The 23,033-nt window shown below is 41.6% G+C and overlaps 1 protein-coding gene across 1 annotated transcript in view; it reads left to right on the top strand.

The window, feature by feature from the left end:
* The window catches only part of CPNE3 (copine 3), a 1,265,161-nt gene that overhangs the window by 40,594 nt on the left and 1,201,534 nt on the right, over positions 1-23,033 (top strand). Inside the window, exon 3 of the mRNA XM_044065780.1 lies at positions 1,075-1,210. Within this exon, the coding sequence (XP_043921715.1) occupies positions 1,079-1,210 (132 nt within the window). The 5' untranslated portion in view covers positions 1,075-1,078. The remainder of the gene's footprint in view (positions 1-1,074; positions 1,211-23,033) is intronic.

Below are 23,033 nucleotides of genomic sequence, written 5' to 3'. Positions count from 1 at the left end.
AAAAAAAAAAAAAAAAAAAACGGTCTGGACACGCCGAAAAGCTATAAATAATTTATTCCACAATAAATACAAGTGCTTTCACCCTGCCGCAGTGCTGGGCGTTTTCAAGTAAAAACAAATACAAATCAAGAACCAGTATAAATACTCTCCCCTTAAAAAAGGCTTCAAAAATCCCTTGGATTTTTGGCGCCTTTTTTAAGGGGAGAGTATTTATACTGGTTGTTGACCAAGGTATTTTTGGCGCCTTTTTTTAAGGGGAGAGTATTTATACTGGTTCTTGATTTGTATTTGTTTTTACTTGAAAAAGCCCAGCACTACGGCAGGGTGAAAACACTTTTAACCCATTGATGTGTTTACTTTTGTGGAATAGAATGTTGAACTGGCAAAGTTGCTGATTAATGAAACATAAAAAGTTTCAGTACCCCATACATAATATAGCCTGTTGGCCTTCACTGCATTGTGACACTTTTTCAGTGGACAGATTTGCCCTTGTTTTGTGCCTTACACCCAACCACACAGTGAAACCCATATCTTTCAGAAACTGTTTTTTTTTTTTTTTTTTTTTGCCTAGCAGTGATGTTACCTTTTTCAGTTCATCTCTGTAAAGATACTCCCTTTACAGCTGCAGACACTTGTTTATATCTTTTGCTGAAACCTGTAAGGACTACCATCACAGGCTGCATCCTTTTTATATATGTATATAATAGTACTCCATGCTATTGAGTTTGGTCACGATATATACTGCATTAAACATTTACAGTTTGGAAGGTCTAGCAATCACATTTCCCTTTTGCAGGAAATGTCAGATTTTTCCTCCATGATAAGCATTTGTGTTATTTTGCTTAAAAAAGACAAGCATATCCATTTTTCAGTCTTCCACTAGTCTAATCCCAGATTTTTCTTTTTTTTCTGCTATGTTATAGTTTATTTTAGCAGATTTTCAGCTTGCAGGAGTGTGTCTTGTATGGTGTTTATTTTTATTGTTTAGATACAGTGCGTGTAGAAAACACTAGCCATAGTTCTATCTCCCTTTCAAAAATACCTTTCATGTTTTTATTTCTTTTTGATTTATAGTACAATGGCAGCACAGTGTGTGACAAAGGTAGAGCTGTCCATCTCATGTGAAAACCTGTTGGATAAGGATATTTTGTCTAAATCAGATCCTTTGTGCGCACTCTATATAAATGCTGGTGGAACACAATGGGCTGAGGTACTCGTACAAACATTTTATTTTTGCTTGAATCAGAGTATTGTATATTGCTGATTATTTCTTTATCACCTTCTGTGCTTGATCTTATGTTCGTTGTTTATTGAAACATTCAGTGTTTATGTTGATTACATAAAGTGTTTTTAACACTGGTAGGAGATAATGAATTTTAAGTAATTGTGTATTTTTCATGCTTGTATTGCTTTAATGTGACTTCAAAGAATGAAACTAAAAGAACGATTGTGATTGGCTGTAATGAGGCATGTGATTTTATGCATAGATTTTAAAATGAACAAGAAGTAAGTTTTTTATTGTTATGATAAAGTTCCTTTAAAGTGGGAAGGGAACGAAAGCGCTTAACTTTTCTTGTTTGCTTCTGGTATGGTTCCGTGTCTCTGGTTCTTCGTACTGCAACAAGATGGATTTTATTACTGGTTTGTGTATCCTAATGTTGGAATTCGGTTTCTTATTTTGTTATCAGACTTGTTTGCAGTTATTCAGCCACTAGGGATTACAGAGTTGTTTCTTCTAGTGGGTGCTGAAGGAAATCTACTAGAGCATACTATATCAGTTCTGATTCATGGTTAAACTCCAGAGTCCTGTCTCCCATTTCTTAAGTCAAGTAAGAAGTTAGTATGTTACTGTTAATCTGAATTAACCATTTGATAATGTTCTCTTATATTTCAAATTGCCACAGTGTCTGGGTTGTGGCTGAAAGGGGTCCAAGTACCGGTCTGCCTACCTGGTTGGCAAATATAAGTAAATTAATGGCTATCATTAAACATGGATCTTTTTTTGGCACAGAGTTTTATCCCCTGACATTACTGCATGATGGGTACAAGTCCCTGTGCTTACTTCCTTTTCCTGGTCCTACAGCACTGTCAGGGAGAAGAAATGGGATAAAATATGAATAATGTTTGATAGTTATGAGGTAGGCAGATGAAGGGAGAAAGGGAAAAAGAATGTCCTACATCAGTGCACATTTTCTTTATTGTGTTTTGAGTGTCATACACCTCTGACTCGGCAATTCACCAGAATAAAAAAATGTGGCTGCTCAGATTTCCCTCTCTTAGTTTTAGTGTCTGTTTTATGTTTTGTAGTGTGAATATGTTTTTAATAAATATGAAGAAAAACACAAGGCAGGCAAATGTACAACCGCAATAAAATAGCAGTAAACAAGTAACAAAACAAAAAAAACGGTCGTAAGACTTACGGCAGTAAAACCATATAATTTATTTTTCAAAAATAGGTAAGCATATGATTTTAAGGTTGCAGCAGATTGTGCATCCAAACATGTTGTGCATTTGGCACAGTATGAATGTTGTCAATATTTTTATGTAGGGATGACTACTCGCATGTTAAGGGACAGGATTAGAGAACATGTCAGTAGTCTGAGAGCTAAGGATTCAGTTAGTGCCCTATCTAGATATGATTTGACAAATAATGGGGTGCATACGTTTTTGTTTATGGTAATTGATAAAGTGAGTCCAGATGATAGGATGGGAAACATCAGGAATAAGGTGGAGAGTAGTGAGCTTAGGTGGATCCTCTGACTTAGAGCAGAGAAGGGCTTCGGCCTCAATGGGAAGATTTCAGTTAAGCCTGTTCTGGATGCCTGGGGAGTTAGGTGTTAGTGACTGCAAATGTATTATTTTTGCATTTTTACAGAGTGATAGGGATTTATACAAATGATATATGCTCAATGCATACAATATATATTAGTTGTTTATATATGTTTATATATCATACATTGTAAATAAATATATACATTTATATGTTTTATATGTTATACAGTGCATGTGTTGGTTTTAGATGTATTTTATGATTTTTAGTTTCATGAATGATTTTTTATGTATGAATTTTTAGTAGGTGGTGTTTTCTGTTGGGTTTTCCCCTTCAAACTAGCACTTTTGATTGCTGGATGACGTAAGATTCAGAAGGGAGCATGCGCCTAGTGTACTAGGAAGTGGGGATGTAAAATTCAATGTAAAAGGTATAATTAATTTGTTTAATGGGAAGCAGAAAATGTGAGTAATTTGTACTGTATTTAATTCATTGTTCCATTGCTGCTATCTATGGTCTGAGGAAGCCACCGGGATGGTGATGAAAGCGCTTACCTATTTTTGAAAAATAAATTATATGGTTTTACTGCCGTACATCTTACAACCATTTTTTGTTTTTAGTTTTGTGAATGTGTTTTTGTTCCATTAGTTTATTTCCTCATAGCTAAATCTGTAAATAAATTAAAATGTTGTATATAAACAGCGTCATGGGAATTCTACAAAGTTCTTTTTTTCTCTTGTGCCAGATCACGTTGTCAGTGACTGAGAACACTGAATATTTCAAGTAGGCTACCACAGTTTGAATACAAAGGGTGTTTTTTTTCTTTTCTAAGAAATTACTTAGGTCATTGGAGAAAAAGAAAGACACATTTGGTTGAGCCTGCAAAAGCAGAGAAAGTTTAAGTCTGATACGGTTTCGTCTCCCACAGATTCTAAGACTTGTTCTTCATTGTGTTCAGCTTCTAAGGGTGACACTTCTGTTCTTCTTACTCCCAGTGTCAGGGGATTGAAGTCTGTCCTACCAGTGCTGGGGAAGGCTCAAACACAGTTAGACTGGCACCTTCATTAGTGCCAGTGATGCAATATATGTTGTTCTAACCCAAAAACTGTACTGGAAGTGGAAGAACCCGAGCCACAGGTTTTCTTGTGGGAAGAGCCTGAAATCTTGAATTCTTTGAAGGCCTATTTCCAGACCAGAATCTTTTCTCTTCTGGTCTCTCCTTTGTCTGATATATATTGTAATATTTTGACAGAGGAGGTGTGTTTGGCTTCCTCTTAGAAATCTTTACTGTTGATGTTAGTACCTTTCTGGGACACACATAGGTCATGTTTCTTATTCAGAAACTTCATCTGTACCTTCGAAGGCCTGGCAGAAATCAAAGAGAGGAGCATTTTTCTGATGAGGATGAGTTTAGTTTTAAAATTCAGGTCACATTGATTCTTCTTCAATGTTTTCAGTCTGCCCCTTCGAACACAGTAATTTTAATGATACAATTATAATTGGAGAACATTTTAAATGGTTTAGTTTATGTACTTCTTCTTTTAAAAGAAGACTTTCTTAAATGCTTAAAATCCAAGAATATGTGGGGGAGTTCCTTTTAAACAGTGCAAAACTGGTATCCAAGACTGGAACTTGTATCCATTTATCCTTTGTCTTGCGGACTTTTGAGGGATATCACTGCCTCTCTTATTGTGTGATTAGAGACTCAGATGTCCTGGACCTTCTGTATTTCAGTAAGTAAATGGCTATATCAACAACTAGAACTAGGAACCTAAATCTTCACCAACAAATCAATAAAAAACTGTGAAAGGACATATTTATAACCCAATGTCTCCCTAATTTATGACTATCTTGTTTTAAAATGTCACCTAGATAACTTTTCACAGATTTACTCCAGGATTGACTGGTATGGCCCTCCTGGAGAAAGGACATGTAGCAAGATATAAATGGTCATAAGACTTGGTGGCTTTGGAGTACCTGTGAATTTATTAGTTTATTTATGCAATAAAATTTCAGGGCATTCTGATAGTCAAATGACAAGACAATAGATCAGCTGATCTGCTTTACAAATCTGATAACTCAAATCCTTGTCATTAATCTAAACCTGGATCCTGCTGCTTTGGCAGTTCCATCTTCTTCTTCTTAGGCTCCTAGTTCATCTTTTACGGCTCCATGCATTTTATCCTTTAGTAGGGAAATGGGGTAGTTTGATGTATATGGCAAGAAAATGTAGACATCTATTACTTTGGCACTGGGATTTAATAACTGGTTTGTATCAAAGTTCTGTGTCCACAGAAAAGGAGGAGTTACTTTCTAAGATTAAGAGTACTGAGTCTGTGGTTCTTCATGCACTATAGCATACTTATGATGCAGTTGATTCTGCTACAAGAGCTGTCATTGACTGATATAATCATACTATTGTGTGCCTTGCTGTCACCAGAGAATCAAACCTGATTCTGATGATTCCTGTTACATGAAGCTTTCCATTTGGTCTTCCTTCTTTAGGGCTGTTGATGTCTTGGGAAGAAAGGAAAAGTTTAAGGAGCAACAGCAAGAGGAATATTTCCCAGATGTTCATCCCTACTACAGAAATTGTCCCTCTTCTAGAAAATATTTACAAAGAAGACCTCTCCAACAACCTCCATATTCTAAAGGCAGTAAGCCATCACACTCAAAGTTTGTTTGAAAGGATACTAATTTAGCGAATTTGCAGTATTTCTAAGCGCCACCTATGAAGGCCCCATGTTGTTTATTGTTGACTACAGTATTAGATATATTATCATTTATTTCTAGATAATCTTTCAGGTTCTAGAACCTTTGTCAGTAAACTTTGTTTGGTTTCCCAGCCTTTCCTGTAATTCACTATATCTCAATAGTACTTCCTAGTTGATAGAAGTTATCTTTTTGATGTTATGTGAATCATTGCTAAATGGTATACAAATAGACTGGTTATAGTGTACTTTGGGGCTCAACATTGTATTGTTCAAACCACTTTTGAGGACTAGAGGATAGTTTGTAGCCCAGTGTTCTGCCATCGTCTTAGACTCAGTCAGACCAGTTTTGAGAGAGCCATCTACTCGAAGTTGAAGCCATTTTAAGCTCTCTTTGTCAGGCTACATTTACAGCTAATCCAGAAAAGTGCAAGTTAGACATGGCCGAAACTCTTTATTTGGGCTGTGTGTCAGGAAAAGGGTTTTTGAAACCACAGGCTGAAAAAGTGGAAAGTGGTACAAAATGTATATTGTTACATTGTGATTGTTAAGTAGTGGCAGAATCAGTCCTTAGATCTTAGTTCTTAGATTTATGTTTAGAAGGTGGTATTAATGGCAGCATCCATACAAGAATTAACAGAAGGTTAGAAGATAATGTTCAGTTTTTGGATGCTAATAGTTGCCATCTCCCACATTTGCTTAGATTATTACCATATGGAGACTTGTTACGGGTTAAGAGATTGTGTAATAATAGTATTGAACTGGAATGGGAAATGAATAAGACAGCTAAAATGTTTATTGATAGAGGTTATTGTACGAATTGTGTTATTGAGTCTTTACAATGAGCTAAAGACTCGGATACCGAACCTGTAGATTATAGATGTTATAATAGTATGTCAGGAACTGTGAGAAGGTCTGAGAAACAACAAAAAATGTATCCGGTTATTACATATGATTTATTGACTGAACAGATTGTGGAAATTATTAAATATTATCAGGGCTTTTTGTTTAAATATAAGGAATTTTGTGGTAAATTGTGTAAAAACCCTTTATTTTCTTTTCGTAGTGGGAGAAGTATTAGGGACATGATAGTACACAGTAAATTTGTGGTTCCTAATAGTGTTACAAATAGGAATCATATTTTACTGGGAACTTTTCCATGTAATAAATGATGTTCTGTAGTCCTATCTCACCTTCATTCTTACACTTTGGATCGTAGCCAAACCTCATGCATCACTAACCCAGATCTCGTTTGCCGCTCGTTGAGCTCAGACGTGCTTCTTCTTGGCCGTGGCTAAGTGACAACTTTATATACGTTTTTCTAGCTATTTGTTGACAAAAATTATTGTATTATATTAGTTTAGTGTGTTATCGCATTACTTGTCTGTCTTAGACATTTTGCTGCAGTTTACTGTTTGTACTGTTTGTACTGTTTGTACTGTTTGTGCTTGATTGGCTGTTCTTCCGTTGGCCTGTTGTGTATCCCTGTGTTGCTGTCTGTTCTTGTTCCTGTTCCTTTTCCTTTCACCTTGGGCTAGGCCCGTTTAAGTTAGAGGACCTAGTCCTCGGGTTATCTCTGTCTTCTCGTCTTAGGGCTAGGCCCGTTTAAGTTAGAGGACCTAGTCCTCTGTCTCCCTGTTTGTCTTGCTGTTGCCTGACTATCTGTATTAAATTAGTTATTGTGCATTGTTAGTTTACCGTGTTTATTGCACTATGTCTAAAGATACTAAGGACCACAAGCCTTCGGGCTTCAAAAAATGTACAAAATGTGCCCAGAAAATGTCCTTAACGGATGGGCACAATCTGTGTGTGTACTGTTTGGGGGCTATTCACCTCCAAGAGTCTTGTTTGTTCTGTCATGCCTTCAGTCCCTGTGTTCTTCAGGAGAGGAAGAACAAACTTATTTTGAAAGTACTATTGAAGCATTCTTTTGAGGAGGAGTTAGCTCCTTCATCCTCCAGCTCTAAATCTCCTTCCTCTAAGAAAGACAAAACCAAATCTACAAAAAGGTGGTCGCCCACTCATTCTGTGTTGTCGGAACCACCAGACAAAATTTCCAAAATTACTACATCCTCGCGGGCTCCACTGGTCTCGGTGCCAACAGATGTTTCTATAGTGGATCTATCAGTTTCGGCGCCAGGAGTTTTGGAGCCGATAACTGAGACTGTGTCTTGGAGCCGGTCAGCAGAACTCCGACCGGTCTCCACGACTCTTAGGTCACCTATCTTCCAGCGATCTAGGTCCCCCATGCTGTCTTCCAGGTCCTCTAAGAGCCTTTCTGATGAGGATGTCAAGAGAGTGGTGCGCAGACTGCTTCAGACTTCGGCGCTGGCAAATTTACTTTCGGCTCCGTCCCAGTCAGCTCCGGAGCCTAATGTGCCCTTACACCCTATTGCTGTTCCTCCTCCGAACCAATCTGGGCCTTCAGAGCCAGAGATGTTGGTTCCTCCGGTTGTGGGAAGGTCGGTTCCAGCTACCTCAGTTGGTCTCTTGGTTCCGATATCTGCTCCAAAATGGTAGACGCTGCCCTAGAGGCATGGGTGGCCCGCAGAACCAGGGAGACCCTGATTCCTTTCATGGTCGTCCCTATCAGTGCTCCTGAAAGGAGGTCCGACTGCACATCTCTGGAGCCAATTGGGGGTCGTATATCTTTATACCCAGAAGCCTGGCATGATATCACTCAAGACAAGTGGGTATTAAAGATAATTACCAGAGGTTATCATATTCACTTCTCTTCTCCACCCCCTCGGATCAGACGAATCCCAGATGTTCCACTGAATCACAAGGATTCAACAACTGTAGAAATCCAAAAGTTGCTAGTAAAGAGAGTCATCCAACCCGTCCTCGCAGACCAAGTAAGATTAGGGACTTACTCCAGATTCTTTTTGGTGCCGAAAAGAACAGGGGACTTGAGACCCATCTTGGATCTCAGCAAATTGAATGAATCTGTACAGAAGTCCAAGTTCCGAATGGTCACCTTACAGTCGATATTCCCATTGTTAGGGAAAAATGTTTGGATATGCTCCATAGACCTCCAAGATGCATACTACCATATCAAGATGGACAGAGCATCAAGGAGTCATGCTTCCAGCTGGGGGACAGTCATTATCAGTTTCACGTCGTGCCCTTTGGTCTCACCACAGCCCCCAGGGTGTTCATCAAATGCATGGCAGTGGTTATGGCTCACTTGAGACGTCGGGGATTCCAAGTGTTTCTGTACCTGGATGACTGGCTCCTGACTGCCACCACCAGACATCTACTGTTACAGGCCAGGGACGTTACCATTTCAACTTGCTTGCCGTTAGGGATTACAGTAAATTGGCAAAAGTCTGCATTATTGCCCTCTCAGCATGTAATTTTTATTGGCGTCGAAATAAACACTATCAATGAGGGCTTACGTCCCGTAGAAGGAATTCAGAACCTCAGGGAAGAAGTCTTGAGTTTACTTCCTCTAAGGAAAGTGAAAGCAAAGTTCTCAAGTTGTTAGGGATGATGGCCTCTACAATAACATTAGTCCCATTGGCCAGACTACACATGAGGGTTCTGCAGTGGCTACTCTTTGCCCAATGGTCACTACAGTATCTACCCCTTTCTCACCCCATCCTGATAACAGATTTGTGCAAACAGGATCTTCGCTGGTGGACCCAGACCAGCAGTCTAAATACAGGCAGACTGTTTGTCCCCCCGTTGTCACCGTGACCACTGATGCCTCCCAGATAGGGTGGGGGGGGTATTATCTAGGGAGAACAGTCCAAGGCACATGGCAGGAACACGAGGCTCATTTGAATATCAACATTTTGGAGATGAGAGCAGTGCTTCTGGCTTTGCAAGCACTTCACAGCTTTCTCCCTCTTGGAACGATTGCGATCCACTTGGACAATATGCCAGTGGTGTGGTATATAAACAAGCAAGGAGGGACCAAATCTTATCCCCTTTCAGAGAAACCCTTCGAGTGTGGGAGTGGGCAGTGTCTTCCCAATGCTTTCTGGTTGCAATGCACATTCCAGGGAAATCCAACGTGATAGCCGACAGGCTCAGCAGGGCTATTCTGATGCCTCATGAGTGGTCTCTGAACACATGCATTGCGGAACAGATTTTTCGCAAATGGGGTCAGTCTTGCTGCGATCTGTTTGCTACCCCTCTCAATGCCAAATGCAGCAGCTACTTCACCCTAATTACCCTGGAAGGGGAGACACCCAGAGACGCACTCGTTCGCGATTGGCCCTCAGGACTTCTCTGTGCCTTTCCACCATTCCTCCTGATATCGAAGGTTATTTAGAAAGCAAGATTCCTGGGAAGCAAAATTATCCTAATTGCTCCTTACTGGCTTTGATAGATTTGGTTCCCCTTCCTCAGACCTCATCTAATGGACAAACCGTGGACTCTGGACCCAGTGCCAGATTTGCTGACACACATGTCAGGAGTGTTCCATCCCTCCCTCCACACCCTCAGTTTGACAGCTTGGTTGCTCCAATTTCATCCCTAGTCAGGCTTCATGACTTTTCTCCTGAGGTGTTACACATTCTGACATCCTCTCACAAACCTTCTACCAGAAAGATTTATACCAGTAAATGGAAAAGATTCAATTTTGGGCCCGTGAGAGAAACCTTGATCCTTACACAGCTCCCATTTCTGACATTTTAGAGTTCCTTACTCTGTTGTTCCATCAAGGTTCAGCAGCTGCCACTATTAAAGTTCAACTGGCAGCTATTTCTACCTTTCATTTGGCTAATGACTCTAACCTTATGGCTCATAGACTGTGTAGAGCTTTCCTTAAAGGGGCCACCTTGTTAAGACCCCCAGTCATGGATCCGGTGACACCATGGGATTTGAACTTCGTACTGTATAGACTTACCTCAAGCCCTTTCGAACCTTCAGCTACTTGTGACCTTAAGTTCTTAGCATGGAAAACGATATTTTTAGTGGCTATCACATCTGCAAGGAGGGTCTCTGAACTGCAAGCTCTTTCCATTAAGCCCCCTTATTTGGTGTTTCACAGAGATATGGTCTCTTTACGGACAAACCCTTCCTTTATTCCTAAGGTTTCTTCTCAGGCCATTATTAATCAGTCCATTGAATTACCTGTTTTCTTCCCTAATTTTTCTAATAAGGCAGAGTACAAATTTCACCAACTGGATGTACATAGACAACTGCATTTTTACCTTGACAGAACTAAGGATTTCAGAAGATCGGATCAACTTTTTGTTTCCTTTTCGGATACAAGGAAGTGCCTTCCAGTTTCTAAAGTCACACTGTCTCAATGGATTTCCAGCTGCATTTCCTTTGTCTATACATCCAGTGGCAAAGATCTGCCCTTCAAGGTGAAAGCTCATTCTACCAGGTCTGTGTCTACTTCGGTAGCTTTTCAGGCTAAAATCCCAATAGATTATATCTGTGCAGCAGCAACATGGGCTTCACCTCATACATTTGTTACTCACTACAAATTGGTTATGGTTCCAGGAACAGGTCTTCCTTTGGTTCCACAGTACTCAGGAGCATTTCCAATGAGCCACCCAAGATGAAGGTGCTGGGGACGCTGTCCCAAGTATAAGAATGAAGGCGAGATAGGACTACAGAACATAACGAAGTTATGTACTTACCATAACGTTCAATGTTTGTTGTCCATCTTGCCCTTCATTCTTACAACCCCTCCCTCCTGCCCCCTCCTTGAGGACTTGGGGGTAGAGTGACCTTTGCCTTATTGTTATGTTGGGTCCTTTCGACATGGTTTGTTCTTTGTCTCTGTATGTTTCTCCTTGCAGCAAACAAGATCTGGGTTAGCGATGCATGATGGGTTACCTCCTAGGCACGAGCCAACCAGGAGTTTTTGAGCTAGAGTAATGGCCGAGTCAGAGCCGAGGTTCAGCTCTGATCCTAAGTGCAAGAATGAAGGGTGAGATGGACTACAAACATCGAACATTATGGTAAGTACATAACTTCTTTTTTTAGTTGTAAGTTTATAATTAGAAATTTTGATAAAATAATATATATTTTAGGACAAATGGGGTGTTTAGTTGTGATACAATTTCTGTTGTTTATGTTTTGAAGTGTCCTTGCAACATGTTCTGTATTGGAGAGAGCAAGAGGGCTTTCAAGTCTAGGTTGCAAGAGCATGGGCGAGATATTAAAAATAGTAAACTTGAAAGCCCTCTTGCTGTGCATTTTAAGTTATGACATAATGGTGATCCAGAGGGACTTCAGGGTACAATTTTAGAACAGGTTATTTCAAAGGCAGTTTGTATGGATATTAAGAAACAACTTTTAAATAAGGAAACTCTCTATATATATATATATATATATATATATATATATATATATATATATATATATATATATATATACTTAAATGAGGTCCCTGACCCCTACTGGCATCAATGTAGAATGTAATTGGAAAGTTTTAATTTGATTAATATGGTATTAATTCTTTGATGAAAGTAATTAACTAATTTTATTGTTTTATGGAAGATGTGTTTGTGTGATTTGTGTTTCTACTCCTGTGAAGGCAATGTTGCTGAGGTGCTAGAAGTTTTAATAAACTTGGTTTCCTTTGCACTTTGGACGTTTTGTGGTATATATAGATTTTTTCCACGTTTGTTTGGTTGTTTGCAGCACCTTTGTCAGTAAACGTTGCTTGGTTTCTTAAACTTTTATGTAATTTACTTTATCCCAAGAGTACTTGCTAATTGTTAGAATTTATCATTTTGATGTTATATGAATCATTACTAAATGGGATACAAATAGACTGGTTATAGTGTACTTTGGGGCTCCGCATTGTATTGTTCAAACCACTTTTGAGGACTAGAGGATAGTTTGTAGCCCAGTGTTCCGCCATCGCCTTAGATTCAGTCAAACTGGTTCTGGGAGAGTCATCTACTCAAAATTGAAGCCATATTTAACTCTCTTCATCAGGCTACATTTACAGCTAATCCAGCAAAGTGCAAGTTAGACTTGACAGAAACTCTTTATTTGGGCTGTGTGGAAGGCAAAGTGTTTCTGAAACCACAGGCTGAAAAAGTGGAAGTAGTACAAAATGTATCATCGATATCTGTGCAGTAACTGAGACCTGGTTCAAGACTCCAGAGAGCACCCCTGCAATACCAGGCTACAACTCTTACCACACTTTTCAGCCACAAAACCAAGACCAAAACACTAAAGGTGGAGGAGTGTCCATATTCACCAAGGATATTCACACCTCCAGGCTAGTTGCCCAACACAATGCATCTGCAATTCTCCAGGTGCAACTAATACTAGGTAAGAGTGCAATCCAAATTGTTCCCCCACCATGCCCCAAGATTCTCACTACTCCTTTCTATACTGGAAAGTATTAAGATACAACCAAACACCCTAATACTGGGTAATTTCAACTACCCTGCCATTAACTGGGAAAACTACTCGGGTACCAACACCTTTTCTCAACGGTTCTTGGAATTCATAAATTCCAGTGCCCTGGATCAACTAATCCATTGTCCCACCAGACGCTCCAGTATGCTAGACCTGGTCATTACCAACATGGGGGAAAGATGCTCCACACCAGTGGTTACCCCCTCTTTGGTCAGGTCTGACCATAAGCAAATCACCCTTGACATCCACATCCCACCTCCACCCACCCCCCAATAAGGAAACCTCCGTAAAAAACTTCTCCAAAGCCAACTTCATGCTACTTAAGTCAGAAGTGACAAACTTCATGGCACCCATGCAGACTGGAGCTGAAAGTTCGACTGCTGAATCCTACACTAAGGCACTGTACGAGCACATCCACTCATGCATGAATCGTGCCATCCCAAATAGAACCAAGACGCTGTCCTCCAAAAAAAAGGAAGCCAATCTGGTGGTCCCCTGCAATAAACAAACTATACAACAGAAGGAAGAAACTGTTACAGAAAAGAGGAAAATCACAGGATGCAAAAAACTCCCTTACCACCCTCAGTAAAAAGCTGAGATCCCTCATAAAATCCTCCAAAGCTAGTTGCGAAAATAAAATTGCCAAAGATTCCAAAGACAACCAAAAGGCATTCTATAGTTATGTCAAGAATCTAAATGGCAGTGCTCAGATCTGCTCTGAGCTACAACAGAATGGCATTAAATATACTGATCCCAAGGATATTGCCAATATCCTGGCAGATCGATTCAGTGCCAACTCCCCCCCCACCCCCTAAAGGGCCCATCTCAATACCAAAATACTGCCAAATTCCGGTAATCACAGCCACACAGGTAGAAACCGCACTCTCTAAAGCTAAGAATACAGCACCCATAGGACCAGACGATATCCTGGGCTGTGTACTACATGAACTACAAAATGAACTGGCACCTCACCTAAGTGTCATGTTTAATCATAGCCTCACCTTAGTCTTCATGCCCACTGAGTGGCGCACAGCTACAGTTATCCCGCTTCACAAGGGGGGATCCACCTTGGATTCTGGGAGCTACCGTCCCAGCAGTCTGATGAGCCTGATCTGCAAGGGCATGGAATGCATTATCATGGAACTTATAAACAAAAACATTGACAACCTTCTAACACTGGACCCCATGCAGTTTGGGTTCATGAAGGGCTGATCTTGTCTCCTGAACCCGATTGACTTCTTCAAATCAGTCTCCAGAGCTGTGGACGAGGGTAAGGCACAGCCTATCTGGACCTCGCCAAGGCCTTCGACACCATCCCCCACTCTGGAATCATAGATAAACTTACTAAGCCTGGCATGAATCCCTACGTCACTCGATGAGTTGTCAACTGGCTTACTGACAGAACCCAAACTGTAAAAGTAGCCGACTCCAAATCCAGCTCCAGACAAGTGACAAATGGACTACCTCTGGGTTCAGTCCTAGGACTGCTCTTGTTTGGCAGCTACTTCTCTGAAGTACAGGCCAACACTAAGGGACTCTGGCTAACAAAGTTCGCAGATGACTGCAAACTGGGATCCATTATTGAATCTCCAAATTATGTGGATATTGTACAAAAGGGCCTTACAGAAACAGATGCTTGGTGCCAGAGCCATGGGCTCAAGCTTAATGCCAAGAAATGTATAGTTATCCCCTTTGGGAAAAAACATGTACCCATGAATTACCACATAGGTGGCAGTACACTATACAATGAAAGTGTGATGAGAGACTTAGGGACACAGGTGGACAGTGGTCTCACCTTTGATAACCACATTGCCACAACAGTCAGGAAATCCTTCTTGATACCACATTGCCACAACAGTCAGGAAATCCTTCTATGTGGCACACCTCATCACTAAGGACTTTCATCCTGGAAAAAGTTTGTCATTGTCACACTGTACTCATCCCTCATTAGACACATTATAGAGTACAGTGCCCTGTTTGGTATGTACCTCACAAGACATCTGCAACAGCTGGAAAAGCCTCAGAAATTCCTCACTAAAAGAATCACAGGCCTAAAGCAGATGCCCTATGCTGACCGTCTAAAAAAACTCCAGCTATACTCTGTGGCATATCGTCTACTCAGAGGCAATCTCTGCCTAACATACAAGGCCATGTCAAATCCTGAGCTGTTGGACATACTCCACTTAAAGAAATCCCAATCCCTCAGAGCCACACGCTTCAGGGATCTAAACCTTGTCATCACAATGAACAAAACATGCTGGAGGGATAGGTTCCTGACCCAGAGACTCCCCATACTCTGGAATAGACTGCCCAAACATGTCAAGCAGAGTGCCTCCATGGCCCTCTTCAAAAGGAACCTTGACGATTGGATGGGAGATAGGAAATTCACCCCGGGGATCAAGTCAGTCAGTTAGCTAGACGGGTCCAGGGAAGTAAATATTGTGGGAAGAAATATCCAGGGAATTGTTTGGCTAGGCTTGTGTAGGCCCTAGGGCCGATAGCCTAGTACCAGCCTATGAACCTATATTGTTACATTGTGATTAAGTAGTGGCAGAATCAGTCCTGCATTATTTGTTTATGTCAAGGAGCAAATCTTTTGAACTAACAAACTACAGACCTGTAATCATCTTTTTACTGTCCAGTGCCTATGTGGAGTTTTCTCTGAGTCTCTGTGGGGCTCTTCCCAAAAACATGCTGAGTGTTTCTACCAAAAACTCCTCCAAGAGTGGAATAGAAAAGAGTTGTGGGCAGCAGCACAGATTCTAGATGGTGCCTATAAGGGAAGAGTTGTATAGACTAACCACTTTGGCCATCTGGTCTATATCATCTTGCAGAAAGATGTGTTCAGCAAACACGTCTTCATCGGCAAATAAACAGCAAATGGTTAAATCAATGAAAGGCCATATCAGCAACTTTTTTCCCAGGGGAAAAAAGTGCTTGGCCTACTAAACACCACACAAACCTTCGAACCCTACAAAGTGGAGGGCTTTGCTCCTTCACCCCCCAGTGTGGGGGGTGTGCCACCCACAGCCCCCCCAACTAAATATACCAACTCTGAGATCGCACTACAGTGGGGAAAACAGCAAATCCCCGATGATAGCCAAGTGCTTTGTTTCCCCTGGGAAAAAGGTCACTGATGTGTCCCTTCATTGATTTAAGCATTCACTCGTTATTTGCCGATGAAGACGTGCTCGCTGAACATGTGTTTTGGCAACATAATATAGACCCTGGATATCAACTGTGTTGCACAGTATCCTCTAGGCAGGTGAACATGGATCACAGACTGTGAGCTCTAGGTGATTTGGTCACATTGGCAAATGCTGCCAAAAATAATCATTAGTATTTGTATGTGATAAGTGGGTTTAGGACCTGATCTACTCCAACCTTCTCAAAGAACATATGCTAATGGTGAAAGGGGTCTGTGTGCCCCTGTTGGCCAGTGTTTGCTTGCCATGAAGCCCAGCAGTTGTGGGTCAGTAAACCACTGGCTGGCTGATTTCCATTTGCCCAGCTTGGGTTATCTGGGATAACACTGTTGAGCAGAATCTGGATGTAAAAAAAAAAAAAATAAAACTTGCCAAACGTGAACTAAGGATTGATACAATCAAAGTAGGTTCACTGACAAGACATAGCTTGGAAGGGGATGGCATGATGGTAGGTAGGAGGCTGGATGTCTGCTGTATTCAAGAGAGAAGATAGAAGGGCAGTGTAGCAAAGCCACTTGGCTTGAGATCCAGAGTCTACTACTCAGGAAGAGGACAGACTAGAAATGATGTTGGAATTGACGTGAGGGAGAGATTTCACAAGACAGATGTTATCATAATTAATGATGTATTAATGGCAGTCAGACTCCAGTGTAAGGATAGGGCAGTATTCATAATTTCAGCCTGTACCACACACCAGGGTTGTGATAGCATGTAAAAGAGTGCATTCAGGCAGCAGGTGCAAGACCTACAAGATAAAGCAGGACAACATGAACTGGTGTTGACAACGGGCGGCCCTTAAAGCAGATATCTGAACAGACAGTACAGGATGTGGGGACTGCTTGGGTCCACATGGGTGGGTCAACAGGAATAAATGAGAAGCCATTCTAGACTTATGTCTTACAAATAGCTTGATTTTGGCCAATATATGTTTCAGCAAGAGAGAGACAGTCAGAAGATCACATATGAGAGTGGTCACATGCAACTTAGGTAGACTTCCTCCTACTAAGGAGGACTGATTACTAAGTCCGTCTCAGTGAAACAGTTGGGCCACAGCATAAACCACTGGTTGCCACAGTCAGCTGCAGTCAGTGGTCAGAGTAGGCTGTGACATCAACAGAGACTAGACTGAAGACTTTGATGTTGAATGGAAAAAAGCACAAGAGTTCAAGAAATACTCAGGCCTCTAGCACCTCAGGAAGAAATAGTTGGAGCTGAAGAATGGCAGAATCTCAAAACAAGTGTGTGTGAGGACTGTAGAACAGATATGTTGTCGAGCCAGGTGTGCCCCCCCAGGCCAGTAATCAGGGAGCCTGAATCCTCACCACTGACACTGGCAAGAGACTTTCACTTGGAGCAAAAATGTATATACCCTTTCCAGATGCAGTTGTCTGCATCAAGCACAATTTCCCTTAAAAGTCCACAGAGATCACACTCAGTCCTGGGTCTGGATTTCTCTCTCTCTCTCTCTCTGTCTCCTGGGCCCCAGTGAGACTCCCCACTGGAACAGCTGTAGAGTTGAGTCCTCAGCTGAGTCTCGAAGTCAAGTCCTCCAGCACCCTGTCTGGGAAGCTAATGCTGTGTGTCCCTGCTGCAAGTAGCTGACCCACACGCTCTTGGAGATTTGATTTGCACACACACACACACACACACACACACACACACACACACACACACACACACACACACACACACACACACACACACACACCTGGGAAAGGCTAACACGAATTTACTAGCTGTGCCCCCTTCTGCCAAGACTATAAGGTAGTTATGCTGCCACCAGACACTCCAAAGCTAGCTACTCTTACCCTCTTACAAGGGTACCCAATTCTGTTGAGTAAAATTAATATTAATACAAATGATTGTTTGACCAAGGCAGTAAGGCTTTTAGAAGTGGCCACAGAGTCACCAAATAGATATAAGAACTGTGAAAGGTTAAATATTCTCTAAAGGACCAGCCACAATGAAAAGTTAAATATATTTAATAATAAATAAATAATAAAAGAACATTAAAATACTAAATATCTATTTATAGCAAACACCAGAGTTTTAGTCACAGGAAATATTAAAATAACACAAATGAATAGATTCACACAGATACAGAAGACCAGTACTTAACTAATCTCACTATGTTTTCCTGACTGATCCAAAGAATTACTATTTCCTAGTTCACTTACTAGAACAAGGCAAAATGAAGTGGGTAAGTGGTCTTCCTTCTTTGTCAGGTTCCTAAAGCAGACTGCCCTGAGACTTCAGTCTCATCTAGTATTAAAACATAATTTTTGCACTGGATTACAAAATATCTGACTTCTGGTTCCCATAGTACCCCCTTTCCTACCAACTGGTCCAGAATCTCACACATATGTGTCAATAATACACAGAGACAGAGCTTTGCTAAGATCTGTTGCAGCTTCTGGAAGTCATAAAACCCTCTTCCTACAGGAGCTTATAAACCATTGTCTGGCACAGATATTTCGTCTCTGGCTGCAATCAGAACTGTAAGATACAATCTTTATGACCTAAATTAAGTAATTTAATTTCATACTATTTTTCAAAGTTAACTGGGGCTGAGCTTAACTTCTTCTCTTCCATTATTCTCTGTTACAATATTAATTTCAGTAGTTATAATACAGTCTGACATGCAAGTGTATTTCTTTTTCTGTCCAGCAGGACACACTGTTGGTACATTTTTAACACAAGCAGCTTTACAAATGCATTTTTTATCTCAAGCATCTGAACATATCAGTTTGATATTCAAATGACATGTAATTCTTTATACAAAATTCCAGTTAGTTGTGCTGGTATTTGTTATACATCCGCTGCCCTACTTCTCCTGGCATAGCTGGCAATACCTTACATCATTACACCAGGTTTCGAAATAAAGTACATAAGGAAACTGGAGGTAGAATGCAGAAGTCTAGGAAGTCGTAAAATGAAAGAAGTGTAGGAAAAAGTGGGAAATAGAAAAGATAGCTCAGGCAAAAAAGGAATATTGGATGGCTAACAAAGAAGCTAAGAGATCAGTCACAATAGCAAAGAACAAGCATCAGAGGCACTTTGTCAGCTTCTGGAAAGTGATGCAGTTGATGGCACAGAGAAACTTTATCAAGTTGCAGGGCAGACACAGAACGATAAATAAGGTAGTCAACAGATATCCTTCATAAGAGATATCAGTAATAACCTGCTCACCAGCCCACTGGAAGTCAAAGGCAGATGGAAGGAGTGCTTCTAGCAGCTTCTGAATGAAGAGAACTCCACAGAAGCTGTACTGCCCAAGGCACACCATACAATGAAAGAAGATGAGGAACCCTCTCTAGAAGTAGGAACAGCACTAAGGAAAATGAAGTCAGGGAAAGCAGCAGACTCAGACCAGGTCACAGCAGATATGATTAAGATGTTGGATGAATTAGGGGAGAAATTGTTCCTGAAGGTACTCAGAGCAGTATGGATGGAAAGGCATATCCCAGATGACTGGATAATAAGCATACTAATGCCAGTGTACAAGAATAAAGGAGACATTTACAACTGTGGGCAGCATAGATGTATCAAGCTCTACTCACACTGAAAGTTCTGGAGAGGTAATTGATAAGTGAATATGCAGAGCAGCAGAAAGTAAGATGGGAGACAAAGTGGAGGTCAAAGCTAGAATTAGAGTGGCTGCAGCCAACTGGCATAGAGTGTGAAGAGAAATGCATGAAAGAAGAATGTCAATAAAGCTGAAAAGTAATGTTTGCAAAACAATGATACAACCAATACTACTGTATAATACAAACACCTTGCAAGTGCAGTGAAGGCAGAGCAGCTGAGGACCTAGAGGCAATGGAGATAAAGTGCCTAAGCGGGTGATAGGGTGCAAACTGTGGGACAGGTGAGGAAATGAGGACATCAGAGCACAAGCCTAAGTAACTCCAGTTGCAGTGAAAGTCAAGTAGAAAAGATTACATTGGTTTAGATAGGTGTTGGAAAACAGAAGATGATCTGGTGAAGATTTGGAACAGACAGGAAAAAAGCAAGAGGAAATGCAAAGAGAAGGGTGGATTGTATGAGAAGAACTGTGCTAGGCATGATTATCAAAAAAGGTATGAGAGTGGCAGTGAATCGAGGGAGTGATGGTGACAATTGGCTCAACACCCCAACTCCATGTTGAAAATGTGAAATGGGGTTGATGATGAGACTGTATATGGTGGCATGTGCATGTGGCATACTTTACTTGGAAGAGACTTCCATTACTCTGAAAGCAAAGAATCTCTCTACACACTAGTGATGTTAGATGTAAAAGAAGTGCTCTATCTGAAAAAACATACAAAAATGTGCTGGTGCTCTTTTTACTGTTATTGGTCTTACTAGGATACTCTGCTATCATCGCTTATCTAAAACTCGAAAGCATAATGTTTTACATAGTAAAGAATGTGACTGAATCATTAATTTAGGGACAATTACACATTCTGGTTTGAATGAACTTTTATAATGTAAATAGAAATAAGATGTGAAGAAGCATCAGGAAGACCCAAAAGTGCTTATCTTGTCGAATAAATCGTTTGTGCAACTTTTATAATGTAAATAGAACTAAGATCTGAAGAAGTATCACTAACGCAAAAGTGATTATCTTGACAAATAAATAATTTGTGCAACTTTCCCGTGCTGTGTTTTTTTCTTTTTTGCTATATTTTTAACATTTTTATGCTTCTTATGGAATGACCTACAAACTGAACTGTAATTGTTTGATGTAATTTATGGTTATATTTCAATACCACATACATATTTTCTTTTTTACTGTTTTAATTTGTTACACCTTCATACCATTTAGTTTATTAGTGAAATATATCTGATATATAAAATACAAATAAATAGTATGTTAGAAGGAATGTTGTGTCTTTCGGCTTTTTCCGGTTAGGGGTCGCCACAGCAGAACTCCGGTCCGCTAATGACTGACAGTAGATTTTTACGTGCCGAGTTGCCAGCTCTGACGCACAACCTTCAACGAAGGTATGCCTATTCACGCATGTCTCTACACAGAAGACGCTCTAGCTGTGAACCGAACAGGACAGCGCCTTATTGTGAGGCGACAATGCTACCGCAGCACCACCACCGCGGATCATAAGTTAGAAGGAATAAAGATGAATAATTATCAAGGGAAACTATGCTGCTGTAAACATTATTACATGTCTGCCTAGCACAGACGTACGCAGTCTAAATCTTTAGGGTGAATTTTTTTTAATGAAATGGATTATTTGTGATGTTTGTTTTTATTTTGTATTTTTCTATCTTTAAGTGGATACAATGCATGGAAGTCTGTTCTGTGACTGTTCACTTTACCAAAATTGGGATATTTAAACACATCTTTTTTTTTACTTAATCAAAATGCATTTAGAAAAAGCCTGTCATGGTGAAATTGTGGATCTGAAGTAGGAATGTTCATTTGTCTGCAACCTGTGGGTTACGGATCCGATATCGGATCCGAGCCGGCAACTTGTTTCAAGCTAATGGATCCGAGCTCCTAGCCCCTCCCTTCACCCATAATCCCCTGCTAACCCTCCATGACCCCAGATCTAGTTTGCCGCGCTTGTGATGGCTGGATCCTTTTCTTGAGCTCCAGATAAGTGACTAAAAAGTTAAATTTTTTTCGTCAGAAAACGCTTTTTTAGTTTAAATTAACATTTATAAAGTGTGTCTGAGTTAGGTTCCCTATTTTTTGTTTAATTAATACCCTCCCTTCGCTGGTCGCTAGTGTGTGAGTGTTTGTTGTGTGTCTTTTGGGGCCTGTGTGTGTGTGTAGCTGTTTTTCTTCTTTAAAAAAAAAAAAAAAAAAAAATGGCTGAGGCCCCAAAAGCCATATTTTCTAAATGTACCGAGTGTGGCCATAAGCTCTCCCCGGCTGATGGCCACACTCGGTGTGTTCGGTGCCTTGGGGTTGAACACCTCACCTCGGGCTGTACTATCTGTGCAGCGTTCAACCCCAGGGCACTGAAAGAGCGGAGGTCGAAGCTGGTCCTGGCGGGACTTCTACCCCCGGATTCGGCTTCGGCCTCCGCTTCCTCTGCTACTCCTGTGGCTCCATCACAGCCTGTGATGGTTGCCACTCCTGCCCCCCTGCCTCCGACTGGGACTCAAACTCCCGCTAAAGTGTCGGAGGACAGGGAGGCCAGGAGGGAGAAACGGTGGGAGAAGCACCAAGCGGCGGGCCGAGACCTCCGTTTCGGCCCCGCCAGCTAAGCGGGCTTCTCCCTCCATTGCTTCTAGGTCTCCTCCTCCTCGGCTCCGATCCCCTTCTTTCTCCCTGGGGCCCGAGGAGGAGGAGACCCGATCTCCGTTGAGGTCATCGAGGCGGCATTCCAGGCCTGCCTCAGTGGCCTCTTCGAGATCTACATTCAGTTTATCTGATGCAGACTTGGACCAGATGATGCGAAGGTTCATCCAGGCCCAGCTGCAGATGGGAGTGCTCTTGCCTCCCCCCCCTCAGGGGGGGAGCTCGACACCTTTTTTCCACCCAATTGCTCCTTCTCCGACCCTCTACCCGGGTTTGGAGCGCTCGGAGCCGAGCAGCCTTGGAGCCGGGGGTGGGTCAGCGCCGACAGTACTTGGTACTTCGGATCCGACCCTACCCTCGAGTCTGTCGGATCCGACCTCTCGGAGCCGTGGTCCGAGCTTCGGATCTGGGGGATTCAGTGTGCCTTCGACTCCGTCCAATTCTGAGCACACTGGTCCCTCGGATCCGACGGTCTCGGCGCCGGCTCCGATCCCTTCATCGGATCCGAGTGGGAGCCGACTTTCGGATCCATTGGAGAGTGGCTCTCCCTCGGCATTCGATGTTGTGGAGAGGGCTCTGTTGAGAGCATCCGGACCCCCGGTCCTTGCATCGACTCCTCCCTGCACTCCCTCTCTGCTGGGCCAGGCTTCCATCACCCAGCCAAAGGGACAGCCTGCTTCGATGTCACAGATAGTTCCATTGGAACAAGATGTCGCTGGCGAGGCCTCCTTGGACATTCCCCCCGAGGAAGCTCCCCG

Source organism: Protopterus annectens, chromosome 3.part0 (genome assembly GCF_019279795.1).
Source record: "Protopterus annectens isolate FY-2018-M chromosome 3.part0, PAN1.0, whole genome shotgun sequence".
In the NCBI taxonomy this organism is placed as follows: Eukaryota; Metazoa; Chordata; order Ceratodontiformes; family Protopteridae; genus Protopterus; species Protopterus annectens.
This window is presented reverse-complemented; position numbering and strand designations above follow the sequence as displayed.